The sequence below is a fragment of the Microtus ochrogaster genome, chromosome 21 (genome assembly GCF_000317375.1).
Source record: "Microtus ochrogaster isolate Prairie Vole_2 chromosome 21, MicOch1.0, whole genome shotgun sequence".
NCBI lineage: Eukaryota > Metazoa > Chordata > Mammalia > Rodentia > Cricetidae > Microtus > Microtus ochrogaster.
In genome coordinates this window covers 22,657,408-22,677,291 of record NC_022022.1, presented here as the reverse complement: position 1 = coordinate 22,677,291, position 19,884 = coordinate 22,657,408, and the positions used below count along the sequence as shown (strand labels likewise).

Sequence of the window (19,884 nt, the reverse complement as noted above, 5' to 3'; positions counted from 1 at the left end):
ATTTCGGGTATAAAGCTAAGCTAGCCATGCGGGCGGCAGGGTGCTGGGGACGCAGGGGGACACAGCCCCGCCGCTCCTATTTCAACAAGTGTGTCTGCTTCTTTGTGGGTTCTGGGGATTCAAATTTATGTTCTCACATTTATGCAGTAAGCACTGTTATCCACTGATCCAAATTTTTAGCCCCTGATTTTGTTATAATTTTATATGGTTGATAATTTTAGAAAATGAAATATGCCCCCATAAGAGCTTGTACTAGAATGTATCTACTCACTGTGTAGTGCAACTGATAACATGTATATATGTCAGTGGAAGCTTTCTTCCCATTATAAACACATTCTCTACAATTGTATTAATTTATTGCAATTGTTTGTGCTTTTCAGCTGAGAATTAAATGAATTTCTATGATCATTTTGGATAGCTTACATGATTAACATCTATGATGTTTTTTTTTAATCTATCATCTATGTATCTCTTTATCTATTTCTCTATCTCTATAGCTCTCCATCCATCCTTAGGATTATTTTAGACAGGGGTTTTCTGTGAAGCCCTGGCTATCCTAGAAATTACTCTGTAGACCAGGCTGACCTCAGACATACACAGAGATTCACCTGCCTCTGCCTCCTGAGTGCTAGGATTCAAGGCATGTGCCGCCACAGATAGGGCAACAATCTAATAATAATGTTATACTACAGGAGTATAGAAGAAAGGTTAAACTTTTGTATTAGTAATTCCAGCATCTATATTGTACTTTCAGAAGACAACTGGAATAACAGAGACGTTAAGAGACCTGCTCTAAGCAAGTTTAATGGAGGATGGAATTAGAAGTAGACTCCAGATCTCCGATCCCAGCCAGGTTACTGCCGACAGTTTCTATTCCACATCGCTAAAAAACAGTGGTGAGGATACTATAAGAACTTATGGAGGAGACAGAATGCGATGAAAGTTTATATATATTTAACTCCTCCCATTAAACTGGACCATTTTTAAAAGTAGGCAGTGGGAAAAACAAAAACATGAATAGAACCAAGAAAGTTTTGTACTTAATGCAACACGTATACAACTATATCATAGTTAACTGACAGCGGACTGCCTATAGAATGTCTGATGCTGTGAATGGTGAGCTTGATCTATTATTTATTCATTTACAGACCGGTCCTCCTTTGCCCAGGGTGGCAGAGACCTGCCTCTGTGGATCAGGATGGCTTAGGACTTGGTCCTCTCCAAACTGTACATCCAGAGAGCAGGGAAAACAGGTGTGTATCGTGACATCTTTCGAAAACTCATATAGATTACTTCCTATTAATAAAAAATTTCAGATTTCAAAGTTTTTGAATGATTAAAATGAGTTCAAAATTTATAAGTCATAACCTAACCAAAGTTTAGAAACTGGTAGATGGAATCTTAAAGCACATCCATAGAAAATTTCTAGACTTCTGCAGAGAAAATCTGAGGTGGCTCAAGGTCCCCAGAAATTTTGGATCGTGGGTTGAATTTTCAGATGAGTACCATGTGAGTGTGGTGCCTGACTGTATGCTGTTTATGATTTATGGACCATTTAAAAAAATAGTGCTATATTATTTTACACACACACACACACACACACACACACACACACACACACACACACACAATTTCTAGTACTGTAAGTTGACTCTAAAGTCTCACGGGGCTAAACAAGTGCTCTGCCATTGAATGAAGTCCTCAGCCTCTCTATAGCTATTTAAAACTATAATTGAGTTTTATAAAATTGCAAGAAAAGCTATTGCTAGAACCTCTAAGCCCATAGTTTATTTAAATATAGAGTGAGTTTGCTTTCTGTTATAGAAATGTAGTTCTCCCTGCCTCTCTCTTTGTCTTAACTGGGCTGGCAGCAGTTTTGACCCTGCATTTTGTCAGAAGGGCTGCTGACACAAGCACAAGGCAATCACTGACAGACTCAAGATACAAACTTGACAGCGGGTGGCTGGTACTGAGCAAATCAGTGAGTCCACACTGGGGTAGGTAATCAGAAGTGTGCCGAAAGAAGAACTGTCTAGAGAAAAGGAGAAGGCTTATGCGCGGCAGGTGAGAGCCAAGTCCTGCACGAATCCTCCTACGCTTCTGATCCTCTGAGAAGCTAAAGACTAGTAGGTAAGTACATATTGGCAGACATCAAAAATGAAGTTGTAGGTTAGAAATCTGAAAGAGATTAATGTATATGCTGCAAACTGTCTAAGACACTTTAGGCTGATAGAATGGCGCAATTACCCCTATTCCTTGAGCAAAGGTGTTTCTTGATTCATATGTCTTCTGGAAGTGGGTTTTTCAAGCAAGAGAAGTCCTGAATGACAAGCAGGATGCAAGTCTGAAGAAGAGCAGCAGCATCTGATCGTCTGCCTCAAGGTAACAGTCCCACATGGGGTGCGGAGTCTAAGCACTTGGTGACCACATTGTATACTAATGTGCAGATTTAGAAGATACATACACAAAGTTCATTCTCCAGGAGACTGATTAGCTCAGGAGCTGAAAAGGGGGTGTTACCAGGCACCAGATCCCATGCAGGTGATAAGGGTTCAACATCTTTGTCTTTAACAAGGCTTTCTGGAAGCATCCTATACAGCTTCTTTACCACCACCCCACGAAATAAAGAAAGGGTTGAGCAAGGACATAGCCCCTACCAGTTGATCCCAGAACCAGGGATCTTTGCTTGGTGTGCTGAGTTGCACTGGGCTAGACCTGCAAGGTGGATGACAGGCAGCAAGGGATCCGAGTGAGCGGCTGCTGAGTGGTGAGCTGAAGTGACATGCTGGAAGCAGGATGAATGGCAGATGACAAGGACATACAGAAGCCCAGCTTCCACAGGCGACACACAACTCTGGCATGCTGGGAAAGAGCATCGGGTGCAGCAGACAGACGTGTGCTCATCAGGAAGGAGCTGGCGCTGAGCAGTGATGCTGGGTGGGTTAGGAGGTGGAGAGGCAATGTGGCATACAGCGACAGGCCCTGCAAACTGTGGCCACAGCCACAAACCAAAGGACAGTCTTCACATGCAGACAGTGTGGAAGCGCACCCTCATGCCTACAGAAAGGAGCAGTGTTAGATGTGCCAGCCACCAGGGAAAGGTTACAGGTGACACTGGTTGATAAAACTAGAAATTAATGTCAGGTTAAGAATGTATTCAAAACGCAGACAGCTAGTGCAACAGTTTTGGACTAATAGCTTAAATTTTGAAGACAGTTAAATTTTAGCATCAGAAATTTTATTTTGTATCATGGGCCATGCATGACCACTTCACGTCTATGGCAATAACTGCCCATGGTTATGATGCCATTACCTTCCAAACTATTGCTAACTCTCCATGACACTGAACAGCTGCTGAGCTTCTTGATGCAGCATCAAAAATAATATTTGGCTTCCAAACACAAGACAATATTAGAAAGTTGTGCAAAATGTCAGCACTAGGATGTGAGCACTTTGCCTTTGGAGAGGGAGGACAGTGCACTCTGGGAGATTTGTAAGATCACTTCACAGGGGAAGTCATCAGGATGACTGCATGCTTGGGAAGGAACAAATAGCTGTAATGTAATATTTTAGCTTTGTTCATTTACTTGTATTTGTTTTCTTTTGTGACAGGCTATTTCTACATAGCAGAGGTTGGCCTCCAACTAGCGATCCTACAACTTCAGCCTCGTGAGTGTTGCGATTACGGGAAGGTGTCACCATAGTGAGATTCTTAACTACGTCTAAACAAAACAAAATTCCTACCAAAAAACAAACAAAAAACGTTTTGGCTCAATCATGGGGAGATCTTGAGTCTCACTTTCTCATTGTTACCTTACTGTTTATTGAGTTAGGAGAAATGAGCCTACCTTCTGGAAAAAGAGCTTCATGTACACCATATGTGAGGTGTTGGCTCTGCATCTTTGAAATCCCTTGACCATGACTAGCTTACAAGGAGCTCGGGTGAAAAGTAGATACTCAGTTGAGTATTTGCTGAGTGAATAAAGAGATCCAGATAACCTACACTAGGCAGTTCAAAAGTAACAAGTAGGCAGGAGCCTGGGAGAACCCAAGCCACTAAAGAAAACTGAACAAGTAGACCTAAAAGAAACCACTCTTCTCCCGGATATGGCTTCTAGGATAATCCATATTCTTTGCCTAGAAAGTTCCAGTCATCTATTTGCTACTTCTGCTGACTTTATTAGACAAACAGGTGGCCTGGTGGTTAATATTCCAGCTACCCCTAAGACCCTGGGAAGGAGGAACTGTGTTGTTGGTATACTTAATTTCTTTCTTTGATTAGGCCACTTTATGTGTGAGCCACCCAAGCTCTTTGCAGTGGAGAAGAGAGGGAAACTTTCATTTCCCGGGTAACTCATCAGGACCACACACTGGTCCTGTGATATGGTAGCAAGGGCCATGCGGCTCAATGAAGCAGCATTGGTGGTGTAGGGGATGCTGCCAGAAGTGCTTCATGGGAGAACAGGTGTTAGCACTTAGGACTATGCTACAGAAAGGTCTAGATGCCAAGTGTGGGGTTTCACCTGAGTAACAATGCTGTATACAGCTTTGCTCAGACAGCATAAGCAGTGGAAGGAAGGAAAGGAATGTTCTAGATGTGATATCATCAGGCATAAAAGACATGACTTTGGTCAAATTATATAATGGTTTTTAAAGGTTCCTATATGGAAGATATCTATGTAACTTTGTCTTCTAACAGAGCAAAACAATAAACATACTTCCTACTAAATTAGACAGATATGGCAAATCCTGGGGTGAGCAGAGCAAAATTATCCACATGAATTAAGGATATTAGGCCTTTTCTTGGGGGGAATTATGCAATGACTTATTATGAGATTCCTGCAAAAGCAGATCATCAACAAAACAAACAAATTAAAATGATGTCCAGTCTTTCATCTTCTACCTCCCTTACATCTAGAATGCCTGAGGTCTTCTGAAGCACCTTCTAGTCCTACTGGTTTCCGGAGTCTGTCAGTATTAAAAAGATCAGCTATCAAACAGCTGTACATGTTGTAGAGCGAAGACAGTGATGCCTGCGTATCTATGCCTCTGGCCAGCTCTACACCAGTACGATCAAGAGGAAATGTAATTTATTCATTAGACTCCAGAGTACAAATGAAACTCTGTGTTCAATTATCAGCAAGGCATTTCTTTTAATATTATATTATACTTTTTAATCTTAATGTTATACTTAATTTCTCTAACATTTGGTGTGTGTGTTTGTGTGTGTGTGAGAGAGAGAGTTCAGTATAACTCTAAAAAAAATCATTATTCAGTTTTTCAAATTGCTGAGGGAACCTTTGATTTGTTTGGTTTTGATTTATTTCTTTGAGGCACATCTCATTATGCCCACCAGGGCTGATCTAGAAATTGTTTTATGCGGACACTTGACATGGAACTCTGTATTCTTTTGCCTCAGCTTCTTAAGGGCTGGGATTACAGATGTGTACTATCATACCCAACTGAGAGACTCATATTAGACATTGGTATTTATATAAACTAACGTACGTTAACCTGAGCAAGTATTTAATAGCTTCAGTCAAATTCAGATAAGAAACATTACAAATTAAAACCATTCCCATAATTACCAAGGTGTGAAAACGTCCCCAATGGATGAGCTCCATATACTGAGGTGCTGGTATTCCCCTTATTATCCTCAATTATTTAAAGATTCAGTTCCTCTGGTGGCTAATGGATAGGTTTTCAGACACTTGGTGAAAAATCGAGGCCGGAGCATGGAGTGGCAACTAAGATCTAGTAAGCCACAGCAAAGGTTAAAAACAACGAACATATGAGAAAGACTAGCCGGCAAAGTGGATGGCTGAAGAGTACTCTTAGCTGAGGCCAACTGTACCCTGCCACTGAACAGGCACAGAGCACCAGTGTTGTGGCTCATTCCAATAGTAAAGCACTCCTCCTCAAGCAGAGATTGTAAATGCCAGTGAAACATGGAATGCATGAAGCTGTATGTGGAACTGCATGTAATAGATTATGTGTGAAACAGACTAGGCTATGCAGACGAGCCTGACAGCTCACACTGTGTGACATACAAACTCCCATCCTCCATAAAGCAGGACGATTTGAGCTGTGAACTTTCTCTCCCATGATCTGCTTTCTCTGTTTCTATTTCAGCTGCATCGACCTTTGCTTAATTCTTTGTTCGGATACACAACAGTCTAGAACCTCTCTAGGTGTCCCCCCAAACACTTATATAAGCTGATACCAAAACCATACAAGACATTTCATTTAGTTGAAGAGCCGATGAATCTAAAACACTTACAAGATGATGCTCCTTGGAAAGCTAAATGGTACATCTGTTTACGTGGCTATCAAAACTGTCTTTATCTAACACATTCATACGATTACTTTTGTTCAAATTTTAGATCAGAGGCAAAAGTTGGATGAATAGACTTAATCGCATCCTTGACACCACTATCCACTTTTGCACTCCCAGAAACAATGAGGGGCTCCCTGGAGGAGAGGAATATAAAGAATGCATGTTAATAGTGTTAGTCGTTCCACTAAACCAAGAAGAAAAAAGTCAGCAGAGGTGACTGTTAACTGTACTCTGCATTTCCATTCCCTAAAATTTCTCCTTGACCTGAGATTTCTTGGTTCTTTGTTCTATAGCACAAGGACATTTTTCCCCTTTGGGACTTTATTATATTAATGTCACCTAAACAATTACAGCATTTAGTGATGTTTATAGGGAAGGTATTTCCGAGTGAAGATTTAGATAACTGATGAACCATACCTCTCAATTCTTCAAAGATATTTCTCATTCTTTAAAATTTTTATTTTAAATATCTTTATCATTGTAATTCTAGCCAAGCAGACCACTGAAGGTGAAGCTACAAATAATGAATTACAACAAGAACACAAAACTGCAGGAAAATTAACACTTTACAACCAGTCACATGGTTAAAGGAAGTAGAGTTAGTAGGAGTGCATATTGAGTGTGTTTATGGAGAGATTTCAACAGTTAGAAAGCTTTGCCAAACAAAATGAAACAGAAGTCAAGAATATGCGAGAGCTTGGGGGAGTGGGAGGGTGGAGATGGAGGAAGGGCGGATATAGGAGCAGGGAAGAAGATATCTACATTAAAAAAAGCCATTTTAGGGTTGGCAAGAGACTTGGCTCTAGAGGGCATCCCAGGTGTCCACAGGGATGTCCCCAGCTAGGTCCTTGGGCAGCAGAGGAGAGGGTGCCTGAACTGGCCTTGCCCCACTATCACACTGATGATTATCTTGAATATCACCATATATCATCTTTGTCTGGCGACAGATGGAGATAGAGGCAGAGACCCTCACCAGAGCAATGGACTGAGCTTCCAAGGTCCAGTTGAAGGGCAGAAGGAGGGAGAAGATGAGCAAGGAAGTCAGGACCGCGAGGGGTTGGTCCACCAACTGAGACAGTGTGCCTGTTCTAATGGGAGCTCACCAAATCCAGCTGGACAGGGTCTGAACTAGCATGTGATCAAACTGGACTCTCTGATTGTGGCTGACATGGGGGCTGACTGAGAAGCCATTGATAAAGGCACTGGGACTTGTTTGTATGGCATGTTCTGGCTTTTTGGGACCCTAGTTTATATGGATGCACAGCTTCCTAGGCCTGGATGTAGTGGGGAGGGCCTTGGACTTCCCACAGGGCAGGGTTCCCTGCACTCTCTCAAGCAGTCAGGGGGAGAAGAGGAGAGTGAGCGAGGGAGCAGGAGGGGATTGGGAGGAGGGAAGTGTAAATATTTGAATGGAAAAATAAAAATAAAAAAAGAAAGTGTATGAAGCCTAGGCAAAAGACTTCGAAAAATTAAGTTCCACAGGAATTCAACAGAATGCCATTCAATCAAAAGTTTGAGAAAATACTAGTATATTTCAGACCACGTCCTTTGAATATAGTCTTGAACACAGTCTTCTATACAAATTTTAATGATATACCTAAAGCACATATATATTGTGTGCTGAGTTTGACTGATGTGTTTAACATCACCCATCGTTAGCTGTGATGTCAACAGTATGCCTGTTTCACAGATCACATGTTTCAATTTAAAACATTAAAATGTGAAAAACATTGACATATTCATAGTGGTTCAGTATTCAGAATAACCAATTCATAAAACGAAAATGAATTTCTTTTGGGATAAGCCTTCTTTGTGATCTACACGTATTGATCAGTTGGAACAAGCTTTGCTAGATGCACGAGGAGCTCTCAGTGAGAGCCTTCCCAGGTTTTGATCCCAGCCTACCTTTCACGTCTTCATCCTCAATCGTGGTGTTGGAACTCTCAGTTGACTCCTGTCCGGAAGAAAAGACAGTTTAGAGCGTCACACAACGCAGAGCTGATTCTTCTGACAAACTTGGCTGGTGGGACATACATATCATGCAGATTTCTTCAGCAGGCTGTGTGCATACGCTGACATGCAAATGGACAAATGCACCACGTGATTTTCAACAGAAACACGATGTCATAGGCTGCAAACATGTCAAAGGGAGTACTCTGGCCACCTGGTCCCTGATGCAGGATGAACCCAGGTGAGGTGCAGAAGCAGAAGAAGTATGTACTTTGTTTAAGAATCGAGTAAGATGAGTTTATATTCTAGTGTCTCACATGGTGTTTGTAGGAGGAAAAACGGAATATTTTAGCAGAATAACCTTGAAACTTAGAATGCATGGCTTTATTTCTAACAGACCAATCAGTGAAGAGCACCTTCTTTGTGTTGGGCACTATGTCAAGCACAGAATTTGGGGCGATGTGTCTACCCTCTCGCTTTGTAGAGAAAAGACATTCCTCCAGCAATTGATTCAGAAGCTGGGGCTATAGCTGAGCCAGGCTGATCAGAATTGTCGGAAACTGTTTCGGGTGTATGTTAAGGACAGTGGAATCATAATAAATCATTTATTTCCAAGGTCAGCGAGACTTTTTTCATTTCATTCCTTTCTAACTCAGAAACAATCAGTCATTCAAAAGAAAATCTCTTTCCACAATGAAAAGACAAAGTTCTTCGTAAAACTACAAATTAAGGTGAAGAGTAGTAAGCACACTAGAAAGTGCGCTGCACACGCTAGTGGTTAAAATACATTTCTTAAAGTAGTTACATTAAAATGTACCAGTGAAGTATTTTCCAGCAAAGGCATGTTACAGTGTTCATAAGTATTAATTTTCATTTTCCACTTGGAATGATTGAAGACCAGAGCTGAAAATAATTTGGACCAAAGTTCAGGCAATAGCTGTATATTCAGCGAATGGAAAACAGGTTGGGAAGGTAATAATAATAATAATAATAATAATAATAATAATAATATAAATCTCTGCCAGTGTCCATTTATAGATTGGGCAATTTTGGAAAGCCATCTGTTTATATGTAATATTTAATATTTAAATTAAAGAGATAAACTAGCTACTGCCCAGAGTCTCCACGCATACAAAACCAAGGAAAAAATCTTCATGCATTTCTTCAATGTGACGAGGCATTCAGAATTAAACACAAAATGAAGGTTAAACCATGCACATAAAAAGAAATGAATTCATGTAGGCAATAATACCATGCAGTAACTCTTACAAATGCCAGAGCTAAAACTATAGCAGTGTCCACTCCAGCTGCTACACCTGGTTTTCCATCTGATAGTGCCATTAATGGGGACTGCTCTCATATGTGCTGGCCCTGACTACCTCAACTCTTTCTGGGGACCTAGAACATCTCCAGTGTCATGACACTAACGTACATCTCGGATTAAGACACAAAACATTTCATTTTCAACATGGGTCAATAAAATATTGAATCAGAGATGAAATGTATTTCCTGATCCTCCAACATTGTTGATTACAGGAAGGGAAAGACCTGTGACTGTATTCAGCACCTTAGAAAAGTCATGCTTTTTTTCCCTCCCCTTAGATATGATAGTGTATAGCAAGTGATAAGCTGGACAGAGAACACATATAAAAAATGTTTCTTTTAATCCCTCAGACATGTATGCAAGTGTTGGTATGAACACGGTATACACATAATTTATAAACGGTAGAACACATTAGTCTTCATTTAGCATAATCCTTTAATATCTGTTACTATAATTTGTATAGATGGACAACAAACATATTTAACAAGAAACGGAATGCCTGATTCTCTTCACATTCATGGCAAATAGTAACACCACCAACAATATCATCAATAACAGGGAACTGAAACACAAGCAAACAACAACAGCAACAACACAACCACTGTGACAACAGAAGACAACTGAAAAGCTCAGAAACAAGTTTTAGGAGAAAAGAAACAAAGTCATTCTATTTGAAGACAATGGAAGGATAGCAGGAAATTCTGAGATTTCATGCTATGAGTGTTTATCACACAATGAGCAAACAGGCACAGAGAAGTAGAAAGACCACATGGAATTGCCTAAGGTACAGTCATCTCAACAGAAAGATTTAACCTGACCCTTATTTCTTTTATTTACTAAGGAATCACTGATCCTTCAGGATGCCATTCTTTTTGATCTGAAAGAAGTCTATGTATAATTCTAGACTAATTAGGCACAAAAGAACACGTGATGGAAAGAGGGCCAAGTTTTTCTTTCCCACTTGAGATCATGATTCAGTTTTGGACAGGGCATTTGATGAGATGTGCAATCTTATCAAAGCAAATGGTGTTGATTCTTTCTGAATACCTTGTTTCCGTCAGGGTTGTGGATTACAGTAGTTTGGGGCTCCTGAGTGAGAACAAAATAGAGAAAGAAACAGTTTGTATTGGTAAGTACATTCTTACTAGTCTGTGGGACAGAGCAGAGTGAGCCAACAGACAAGACTAAAGAGTGATAAGAGCTAAAGCCATGTCAAGGGCTGTCAACAGCCGACAGGATCTCTGGGGAGGCCTCCCTGGTGAGCCTATGAGATCAGGCACCTCCCTACCCAGAAGCAGCATGCAGGAGACCTTATTCCTGATAGATGAACAAACAGGCAGGGCTTTGCAGTTTGGAGATCTAAAGAGGCACCTGCTGTTTCACCAGGCCCTAAGCCAGGTAGAGCTGTCCTTTCTTCTCTACTGAATACTCTGTTGCTTTCTAGCTCACAAAAATTGGCCAAGGATGCCATAGATGGAAGTATTTCAGAAGATATCAATTTCTTTATGAAGGTATAATTTTTCAGCCGTATTGCCTTGGGACTGGACTATGATGTTATTATAATCAACTCATAGTTGAATACCCTTTGGAGAATCCTGAAATACGGGACCACAGTTTAAAAAAAAAACAAACAAAAGTCCCTACAAAACTGTCCAAATGAATACAGTCTAAAGCTCATTAAAAATATCTAAAGAATACTTAAAAAGTTTATTTAAGTGTTTTTTAGAACTAATCATAAAACACTATCATTAGTAATGCTAATATATTGATATATTCTTTTCTACATTACTCACATGGAAAGGAAAAGTTCTGCTTTATGAGTTTCATATGCAGAATAGTAAGTTGTTAGGTAATCTTTTTCCACGAAGAAATTATTATTTTCCTATGGTTTTCTGTGAAAAAATTCTTAAGTGGAAAGTATATTCAAATACTGATGTTAAAAAAATAGACGGAGCGTTCACACAGTGACAGCATGCTTGGTGCATACATTAATGGGCACTTTAGCACCTGTGAGTGGCTGTAATCATGGCCAACCTTCTCCACAGGAACGTCCCCAAGAGACAGCCTGCACTGCACACTTAGAAAAACACAAGTGTTGCTTCTTTTCTTCGCATCTGTGGTTTAAGCTGTGAAACTGACCTTACTAGTAGATAAGCCACTATTTTTTGGCCCCTTTTCTTCTTCTTTTTTTAATGTATTTAAGAAAACATTTTTTCCTTTTACAGGGGTAGGGATTGAACCCCAGGGTTTCTTCTAAGTTAAGAAAATATTCTCCCACTAAGCTATGCTCTCAGCCCCGATAACCCTCTATCTTGACATATCTTTTCCTTCAAATGTTTTTAAATCAAATCTCCAATTGGCTAACTCAAGTAACATAATGCCTAACATTTTTAAGTCAATGACAATATCAGTCTTGGCATAGTAATGAATAAAAATAATTATAAAACAAGTTATGGAATCATAAGACAAATTATGAAAACATTTGAAGAAAATCTTATACATCCCTATGTACTAAATGCCAGTATTCAGAGTTTGCATTGTGGCATAACACTACTCCTCTGTGGAGAACTAACTGACTTAGTTGCTAGTTATGTATGTTTGATTGAAATGGACAAAACTGTCACTGATAGTTTAAACTTCTGTGTTACATCCTCTCATTCTGTGGAAGAAAGTGTACAATTTAATTGGACAATTAATTGGAAACACAATAAACAGAAAGCTTTGACTTATGCAGTGCCTCTTTATCTCAGAAAGTAAAGTCTTGCAAAGCCATGTTGTCTTTCAGTACGAAAGAAATGGGAACTCTGAATAAGGTCTACTTTTTATGTCCTCTTGCAAGAATCCTGTTAGCTCTTCTTGATGTCAACACTTTCTTGGCAGAAACAGAAACCATTGTTTGCAAGATCAGTAGCAACCATCACTGGAAGAGCTAAGAGTAACCGAAGCACATTCTGCTGCGTTTCCAAGCCAGCATGCAAGAATTCCAACTGCAGAGAAAAGCATGAGGTACCACAATGAAATGAGAAGGCTCATGTTAGAAACACACTGCTTGACAACTAGCTCAAGAAAAGGAAATCAAACCATGTAAACGTTTCTTCTGAATTTGAAAAAAAAAAACAAAAACAAAACAACCAAAAACAAAACAACCTAACAACAAATGAAGTATTGATACACGGATACTGATTTAGTGAAAGCAAACGAGAGAAACAACAGCAAACAGTGCAGAACTGAAGAAAGGTACAAGAGTCCAGGTATACCAGCGCCGGGGTAGGAATATTTTCTTTGGGGCTGGTTACCACGTTGGCTTTGTTGTTTATCTGTGGATATGCAGAAAATAGAAACAGAGATGCCTTAATCTTCTGAGTAGCTAATGTCTACAAGGAGCATGTCTACATGGAAATACAGACATGAAAATAAAGAGCCACTGGAGATGGATGACGGACATGAAGGAAGGGCACATGTAGTCCCTGAAGATCCCACGCAGCCTGGGACTCTACGATGAGAGAATGAGATCAGCGGTGGCTGCTCTGACCATGCTGCCTCCTCTGCGGGGCTTCAGTGAGCCCAAACCAAGCTGCAGAGTATGAGGAGGCTGTAGCCGCTTTCATACTCTTCAAGTTAGGTCCATCCTGTCTCGACATTTTCCATTATTCACTGCTACGAACACGTTCCTTTATTATCTTATAGTTTTTTCTCCTCATTTTCTTCTTGAGCCTGAAGTCACACACAGACCAGCTTTCCCTGGGGAGCGATCATTACTTTGTTTACCAGGTATCCAATTAAAATCCTGACTCTTCTGGCACAGTGTGGACATTAAAGTGTTTTATTGAAAATGGTAAATTTGGGTCTCCTTTAGGACTACATCTTCTTTGATAAGTGGAAGAAATCAAACTGCATTCTGTAGCCTGAGTGTGAAGGGACTTTCTTGTCCACAGCTGCCCAAGAGACAGCTCAGCAGCTTGTGACTGTTCCGTTATTCTTGCCTAGTACATCCGGTGGGACCAAACCCTTGCATCAACACAGGCGAGTTTATCTTTAAAGGAGATGTGGTTGCTACCATGGGAACCACGTTTCCAAAGAAGCTCATGGGACCGATAAATATGGCAATGGCCCACAGAGGAAACTCTGTGTAGACATGTGGGGGCTTGGAGCTCTGTTGAGTTTTACACTAAAGAATAAAATACTGAGATGGAATAATCGATATTATCTTAAACCCATGCATGACATACTACATTATGGTTATCAGACAGAAATTTAAATTCACATCCAGTTTTGCATATCAAGTTATATAGGCATTTGCATTGTATATTATTTCTAAAGGGATCCATCCACAGTTTTAATATGAATGAAAATATACCTGGGGACTTAGAGAGGAACATGGCATTCATAGCAAATGATTATTTATAAGTTATAACACAAGTCATTATTTGGGTTTACTCATTTAACCTTAGGCCTACAGGCTGTTTGGGGGCTGTCACAGAGAGAAAGACGCAAGCGAACAGAAATTAACGCAGGTATATGCTTGGCTTTTGTTTTCATTCACTTTGTGTGGTTGCTGGTACGAGCACTATTTAATAAGCTATGAAACAGTGCTCTGCGTTATGCAAAATGAGAGAAAGTGTCGAAAATTCCCTTTACTTAGACAACTTATTAAAGATTAGACTGTTGTATGTGCAACAGTCAAAAAGATATGGGAGGTACAGGGATATGTGAGCTGGGTACAGAAGGACCAGAATGTGTTCATGTTATTACAGGCTGCATTAGATCTTAGAAGGATGACCACAAGTAGCTTCCTATTCAGAAAGAGTACTTGATGAAAGTGCCACGTGTCCTTAACGGGTTTAGGGTTTATCAGTAGATGCAAGTGAGATAGGAAGTCTCTGGAATACTCTTCTTCCTGTTTTGAGAGGAGACAGACTTTTCCCTAGGATATAGTTGCTAAGAATTGCTTGTGAAAAATGTGACTTATTTGTATTTAAATACACACAAACTTATCAGTCAAAGTGCCTGACTACTATAACCACTGTCCAAGTTCGTACATGAAAACAGACACACCATCATGCTTTGGAGATATATATGATATTATTCCGAAATAATAAATTATTTTCTAAGTAAAAGCCAGAAGAACTAGCTTTTAAAGAGTCAGTTATCAAGCACCATGTTCAACCATAGTTGTCTTTTAAATGTACATGTGAATTTATGTACCTTTTATTATGGAAGCAATGGATTTTTGTTGTTTGAAACCTGAATGCAATCGGATATTTAAATGATACAGTATTACCCTCAGGAGGCATGAACAAAGGGTTGCATTCATTCAGTTAACACATACTCCTTTTAAAGAAGCTTAGCTAGAATGGACCCATGCTGAAATCACTTTCACATTATTTGTAAACTCATGGCAAGTATATTAAGTTATATCTGAATTTATTTATGAGTATCAATTAAAGGATAACCCTACAGCGTTTCTTCCTGTACGAGGAAACATTCCCTGTGTCCTGGCTTCTTTATTCTCAAGGAGAAAATTGGGCTTTGATCTCACAGACGGTGAAACTCATTAACAGAGTACGGATAAGGCTTCAACTTGTTATTTACCTGAAATATTCTATCAGAGAAAAACAACGTAATGTGAAAGCGGAGGAGCATGTTATGCGTGCCGATTAGCGCTGACCTATGACGCTCTTACTCTTTTCTACTCCATTAACTCAGGTAAATGAGACTCTTTCATTTCTAAGTGTGTATTTTTCCCAGTAGGAGAACTCAGGCGGACACAGATCCTCACCATCATCTGAACACTCGAACTGGACTTCCTTTTCTGAATTGACCAGTCAAAGAGAAAGGAAGAGAAAACAAAAGAATGACCAAAGCAGGGAATATATAATCATTTTGCTGTGGAAAAGGTGTTGTCAGTTGACTGGAGGGAAACTGCTCTCAAAAGGTTTTCGTATCAGGATCACAATGGGAATCACTGTGAATTGGACTTGTGAACTCTCCAGCCCTGAGCAGTATAGAAAGATCACAGGGAAACATCTGGAAACTTAAAATTTCCACCAGTGTCACACTGTGGAAGAGACAGATAGCCACTGTCCTTATTGGAATCTAAACTGACAAAAGCAGAAGGAAGGTACAGTTAGCTTGAAGAATGGAAAATGGCGACCTAGCAAGCACAGGGCATAGTGACCTCAGAGCTGAAAATTCTCAAGTCACACACAAACAGGTGCTAGAGCAATGACTCCATATGAATTTAGGAACCAACTGACAAATGGTTTTCTATGCTACATTTTCAATATGAACTGGCCACCTGATTGGGTCCAGTTCAACGGTTAGACTATTAACTAATTCCCAGGAGGGTTGACCTGTGGAGGAATGTATGCATCTGCCATTGGAAAAGAGAGAAAACCATTAACAAGACATTTTGATGATAATTTGGAAAAATAACAAAGATTATTATGAAAATAGGCTACTCTCTATTAAAGATATTATCATTAGAAAGAAAGTTGTATTTTATTGGTTAGAAATTGAAGAAAGTAAAAATATTTTGTCGCCATCTTTCTTGGAAGGCTTTCCTAGTATCTGTACAGGGTAGTCAGTCACCTTGAACATATCTCTCATAATTATGACTGAAACACAAGAAAGTTATGGGCTTTTAAAAAAACTCTTCCCAAATAAGGGCACTTAGTCACTGATACCCTGATTTCTCAGGCCAACTGAGTTTGTTCCCAGGTCTTGGAAGGCTTCAAGTACACATCATAATTACTCAGAAAAGCATTTGGTTTTTGTAGATTCTTAGGTCACCAGAGTGGCTTGGAACTGTAGAGAGGTAGAGAGACTTAGACATCAGTTTATAACTTTTCTTAGTTAATATATAATATAGTGAAATGATTGAATGCTAGCATCAATGATAATCATGTTTATGTATTAAACTATCTTGTGCTTCAGCCTGTACCTTCTTTAGGGAACCGTAAAGTACAGAAGCTATCCGGACTTGGGATTTGCAGGTAGCACTTAAACTCCCCAGCATCTGAAAGTCAGAGATGGTTTAAGACAGCCACTTGACTTACCTTTACTCCATCGGGTTTCTTCAACAGACTCTTGGCTGCTGCAAAATGAGAGTAAAATCGCCTCAGTGAGTTATCCACAAAGCCACAGTGAGATGACAAATCAAGTTATCGTCTCCTGCCCCCTTTGCTGAGCTATGACCAACATACACCAAGCCTTCAAGGTCACACCGATGAGCAAGAGCTTACAGGACACGGAAATACAGTATCGCTTTTCTGGTTTCACCACAGCAAATTTAGAGATCAATTCGTACATAGTTCATGGCACGAAATGGAACAGTTTGCCAGTTGTGCACGTTGGACTTTGTGTCACTGTTGGTCCTGAAAAGGATACTGGAACTTTTACTGGACCATCCTTCATAATCCAGAAAGTTGACTTGGTCTCTAGACACCAGCCGGCAGACTCACTACATGTTCATTCCTGCCATGTCTGGTGACCATGTCAGTTCTGCCACTGAAGCCCTCTTGCCAGAGGTTGAAATCTCAGTCACAAAAATTTGCTCTGGCTAAACAATGTACTTCCTTTATTTTTGAAATCAGAGAACTTTAGTTGGATTGAATATACAAATATCTATATAACATCAAATGGTACCTTATTGACCAGGAGCAAATTTTTTTTAAATGCTTAGCATATGATAATAAAAAAATGCATTCTGTGTTCATTTAGACTTCAAAATCAGAATACAAAGGCTTCCTAAATGAAGGTCTTTGAATTGAAAAATTAAAAACCATAACATCTAAAACAAGATCTAAAATAAAATGAACTCTTTAGGGTGTAGGTTCTCATAGGAAACTTCCTTTTCCCAGGGGACTTAAGCATGGCTTTCATCGTTAACAAGTTTCTTTGGGCTATTAAACCTAGACAGCATTCTTTTAACAATGTACACATACACAATGAACAGCCAGTTAAAGCTGTAATGATGATTAGTACGCTGGTATAGAACAATCACAGATATGGAGGACAAAGTACACACAGTTCCCTTTAATGTTAATGTGCAGTCATTTAAGCACACAGAGCACGACATTTGAAATGAACCACCTAGCAGTAACTAAACTACATGAACATTTCATTTATCGATATTCTGTTGCTTTGCGATTTTTTTTCCTTTTAGTTTTCAATCTGGCAACACTTTAAATTTATTTAAAAGACACGAATATGGATTTTGTCTGGTTTCTAGCAACAATGCTATTAATTTTTTATCAATGGAGATTCACTAGTTGCCTTGGTTATGGTACTGGTTGCCTGTGGTTAAAAAGGAGCACTAGTGAACTCCCATGGCCCTTAATAAGTTAGAAAACAAACAGGATAATTTGAATTGAAGTGGCAAGCAAAAAGAAGACAATGATTTGGGGTAAGAAGCGGTCTGGCTTGGGAGATGCAGAGCCAACCCCTGTGTGACTACTGCCTTACCTCACAAGAAATATATTCCACATTCAGGGAGAAAAGAAGAAATAAAAACAGCTTTACAACCACATAATACGGACGGTTACTTTGAAGAGCACATTTGGCAATGAACAGAATGAAGAACACACTGGATACTCGAGACTAAAATGCAACTACAGAATGGACTAGAAGATGTAACGGAGTCTTGTGCTGTTCAGCCGATGTAGAAGAAATGGGTACAAACGTTGGATTTTCGTGCAAAACCATTCAGAGACATCACAAAGTCCACACATTTGTAATGGTTTTTAGTTTGCAGAATTGGTGAAAAGAAACACATGCGGTAAACTATAGCATCTACCAATGGGTATAAACACTATTAATAAAGACCCAATTTACATTTAAGGTTGTTATTTAAAACTTCAGCCAAATATGTTATTTCAATACTGGAAAATCTTTTAAAAAGGCAGTTTTTCACCATCACTATATAAATGATATATACTATATAAATGCATATTTTTATGATTCACTGAGCTCTGGGCCACAGGGAAATATCTATTTAGTTTAAGGTCATATACATATGGGTTAATGCTTAATGAACTGACATTAAAGTCACCCACATAAATGTCAATGACGTTCACCAGGTATTTATAAAACACTTGATTTGATAAAGGCAGCGGCCTGGCTTGTCAGACCAAGCACGTCGGATGGAACACGTAACAGCTGGGCAGCACGGCCCCTGAATGTGTAGCACTACGCTGGCCTGGAGAGATCGCTGCTTCTCAGCCTATCATTTCACATTGCTTCTAAGTAGGAAGGGGGGCTGCCCTGTTAACAGAGGTCTAAGCAATAAGTAGGAATCGGCTGAAGGATGTCTGACACTCATATGATGATGGCTGTCTGATTATCACTTTTAACATCCGGGTTAGGCAAAATGAAATCAGAACAGGTCGCCAAATGCTGCACATCACTATCCAAAAGCAAAAGTAACGCGTTTTTTGATAACCGTTCTAAGACTGAACTAAAAGGGTTTCCTTTTCTTTTTAAAACAGAGTCTCTCTACGTAGAGGAGGCTGACCTTGAACTCACTGAGTTCCCTGTTCCTCTGCCCCCTGAGTGCTGGGATTGATATGCATCACCTGACGACCTATCCCTAATTATGAATTTATCAAATGGATCTTAGTTGCTGCTTCATTCTAGTCCACATGTGTCTGCTGAGCACCTACCAACATTTGGCTTTAAATGGCTACTGCTCTTAGATAATCTATCAAAGGAGGCTCCAAACTTAAAAGTAATTTTCTGGAACTAACACACACTGTGTCTCCATCCTGGAGAGTCACTTTAAAGAAGAGAAATATCTTGACTGAATTTAGTTCATATGCACGTTTTTCTTTTTCTTTTTTTGTTCTCTGCTCTCTCCCCTGATGTGATGATTTCTTTGAGGAATACTATAATTGGATGTCACCCCCATGTGCCCATGTGGTTGGTTCCCTGTAATTCCTCATTAGACAGTTTCGGCCCTTGTAATTAGTCTTAAGGAATGTGAAGAAACAAAAGGAATTAGGCTTACAAGAATGGGGTTCCACAAGATGCATTATTTTAAAGCTCTTTCTTATTGCAATTCCTTATAGTAACCAGAGATAAAACACTCTTATAGTTATTTATGAAACATCAGTCAATAATAAATTCCAGGTTTCAAATGCTCAGCTTTAAAATGAGACATAGATAAGCTTGTGCAATCCCAGCATTTGACACAGCCACAGGAGCATAAGGAGTCTGTCTGTGTGTCTGTTTCTCTCTCTCTCTCTCTCTCTCTCTCTCTCTCTCTCTCTCTCTC

General features: G+C 39.6%; 1 protein-coding gene across 10 annotated transcripts in view; it reads right to left on the bottom strand.

Moving 5' to 3' along the window:
• Positions 1 to 19,884, bottom strand: part of Camk2d (calcium/calmodulin dependent protein kinase II delta) — a 250,826-nt gene that overhangs the window by 29,868 nt on the left and 201,074 nt on the right. For 3 of the 10 annotated variants that reach the window (XM_005357243.3, XM_005357242.3, XM_026783942.1), the window contains exons 13-16: positions 16,670 to 16,707; positions 12,869 to 12,928; positions 10,659 to 10,700; positions 8,243 to 8,291 (exon numbers count right to left, since the gene is read on the bottom strand). In XM_005357243.3, the coding sequence (XP_005357300.1) occupies positions 8,243 to 8,291; positions 10,659 to 10,700; positions 12,869 to 12,928; positions 16,670 to 16,707 (189 nt within the window). The remainder of the gene's footprint in view (positions 1 to 8,242; positions 8,292 to 10,658; positions 10,701 to 12,868; positions 12,929 to 16,669; positions 16,708 to 19,884) is intronic. The other 7 variants (XM_026783940.1, XM_026783939.1, XM_026783944.1 and 4 more) reach the window with 4 other exon arrangements.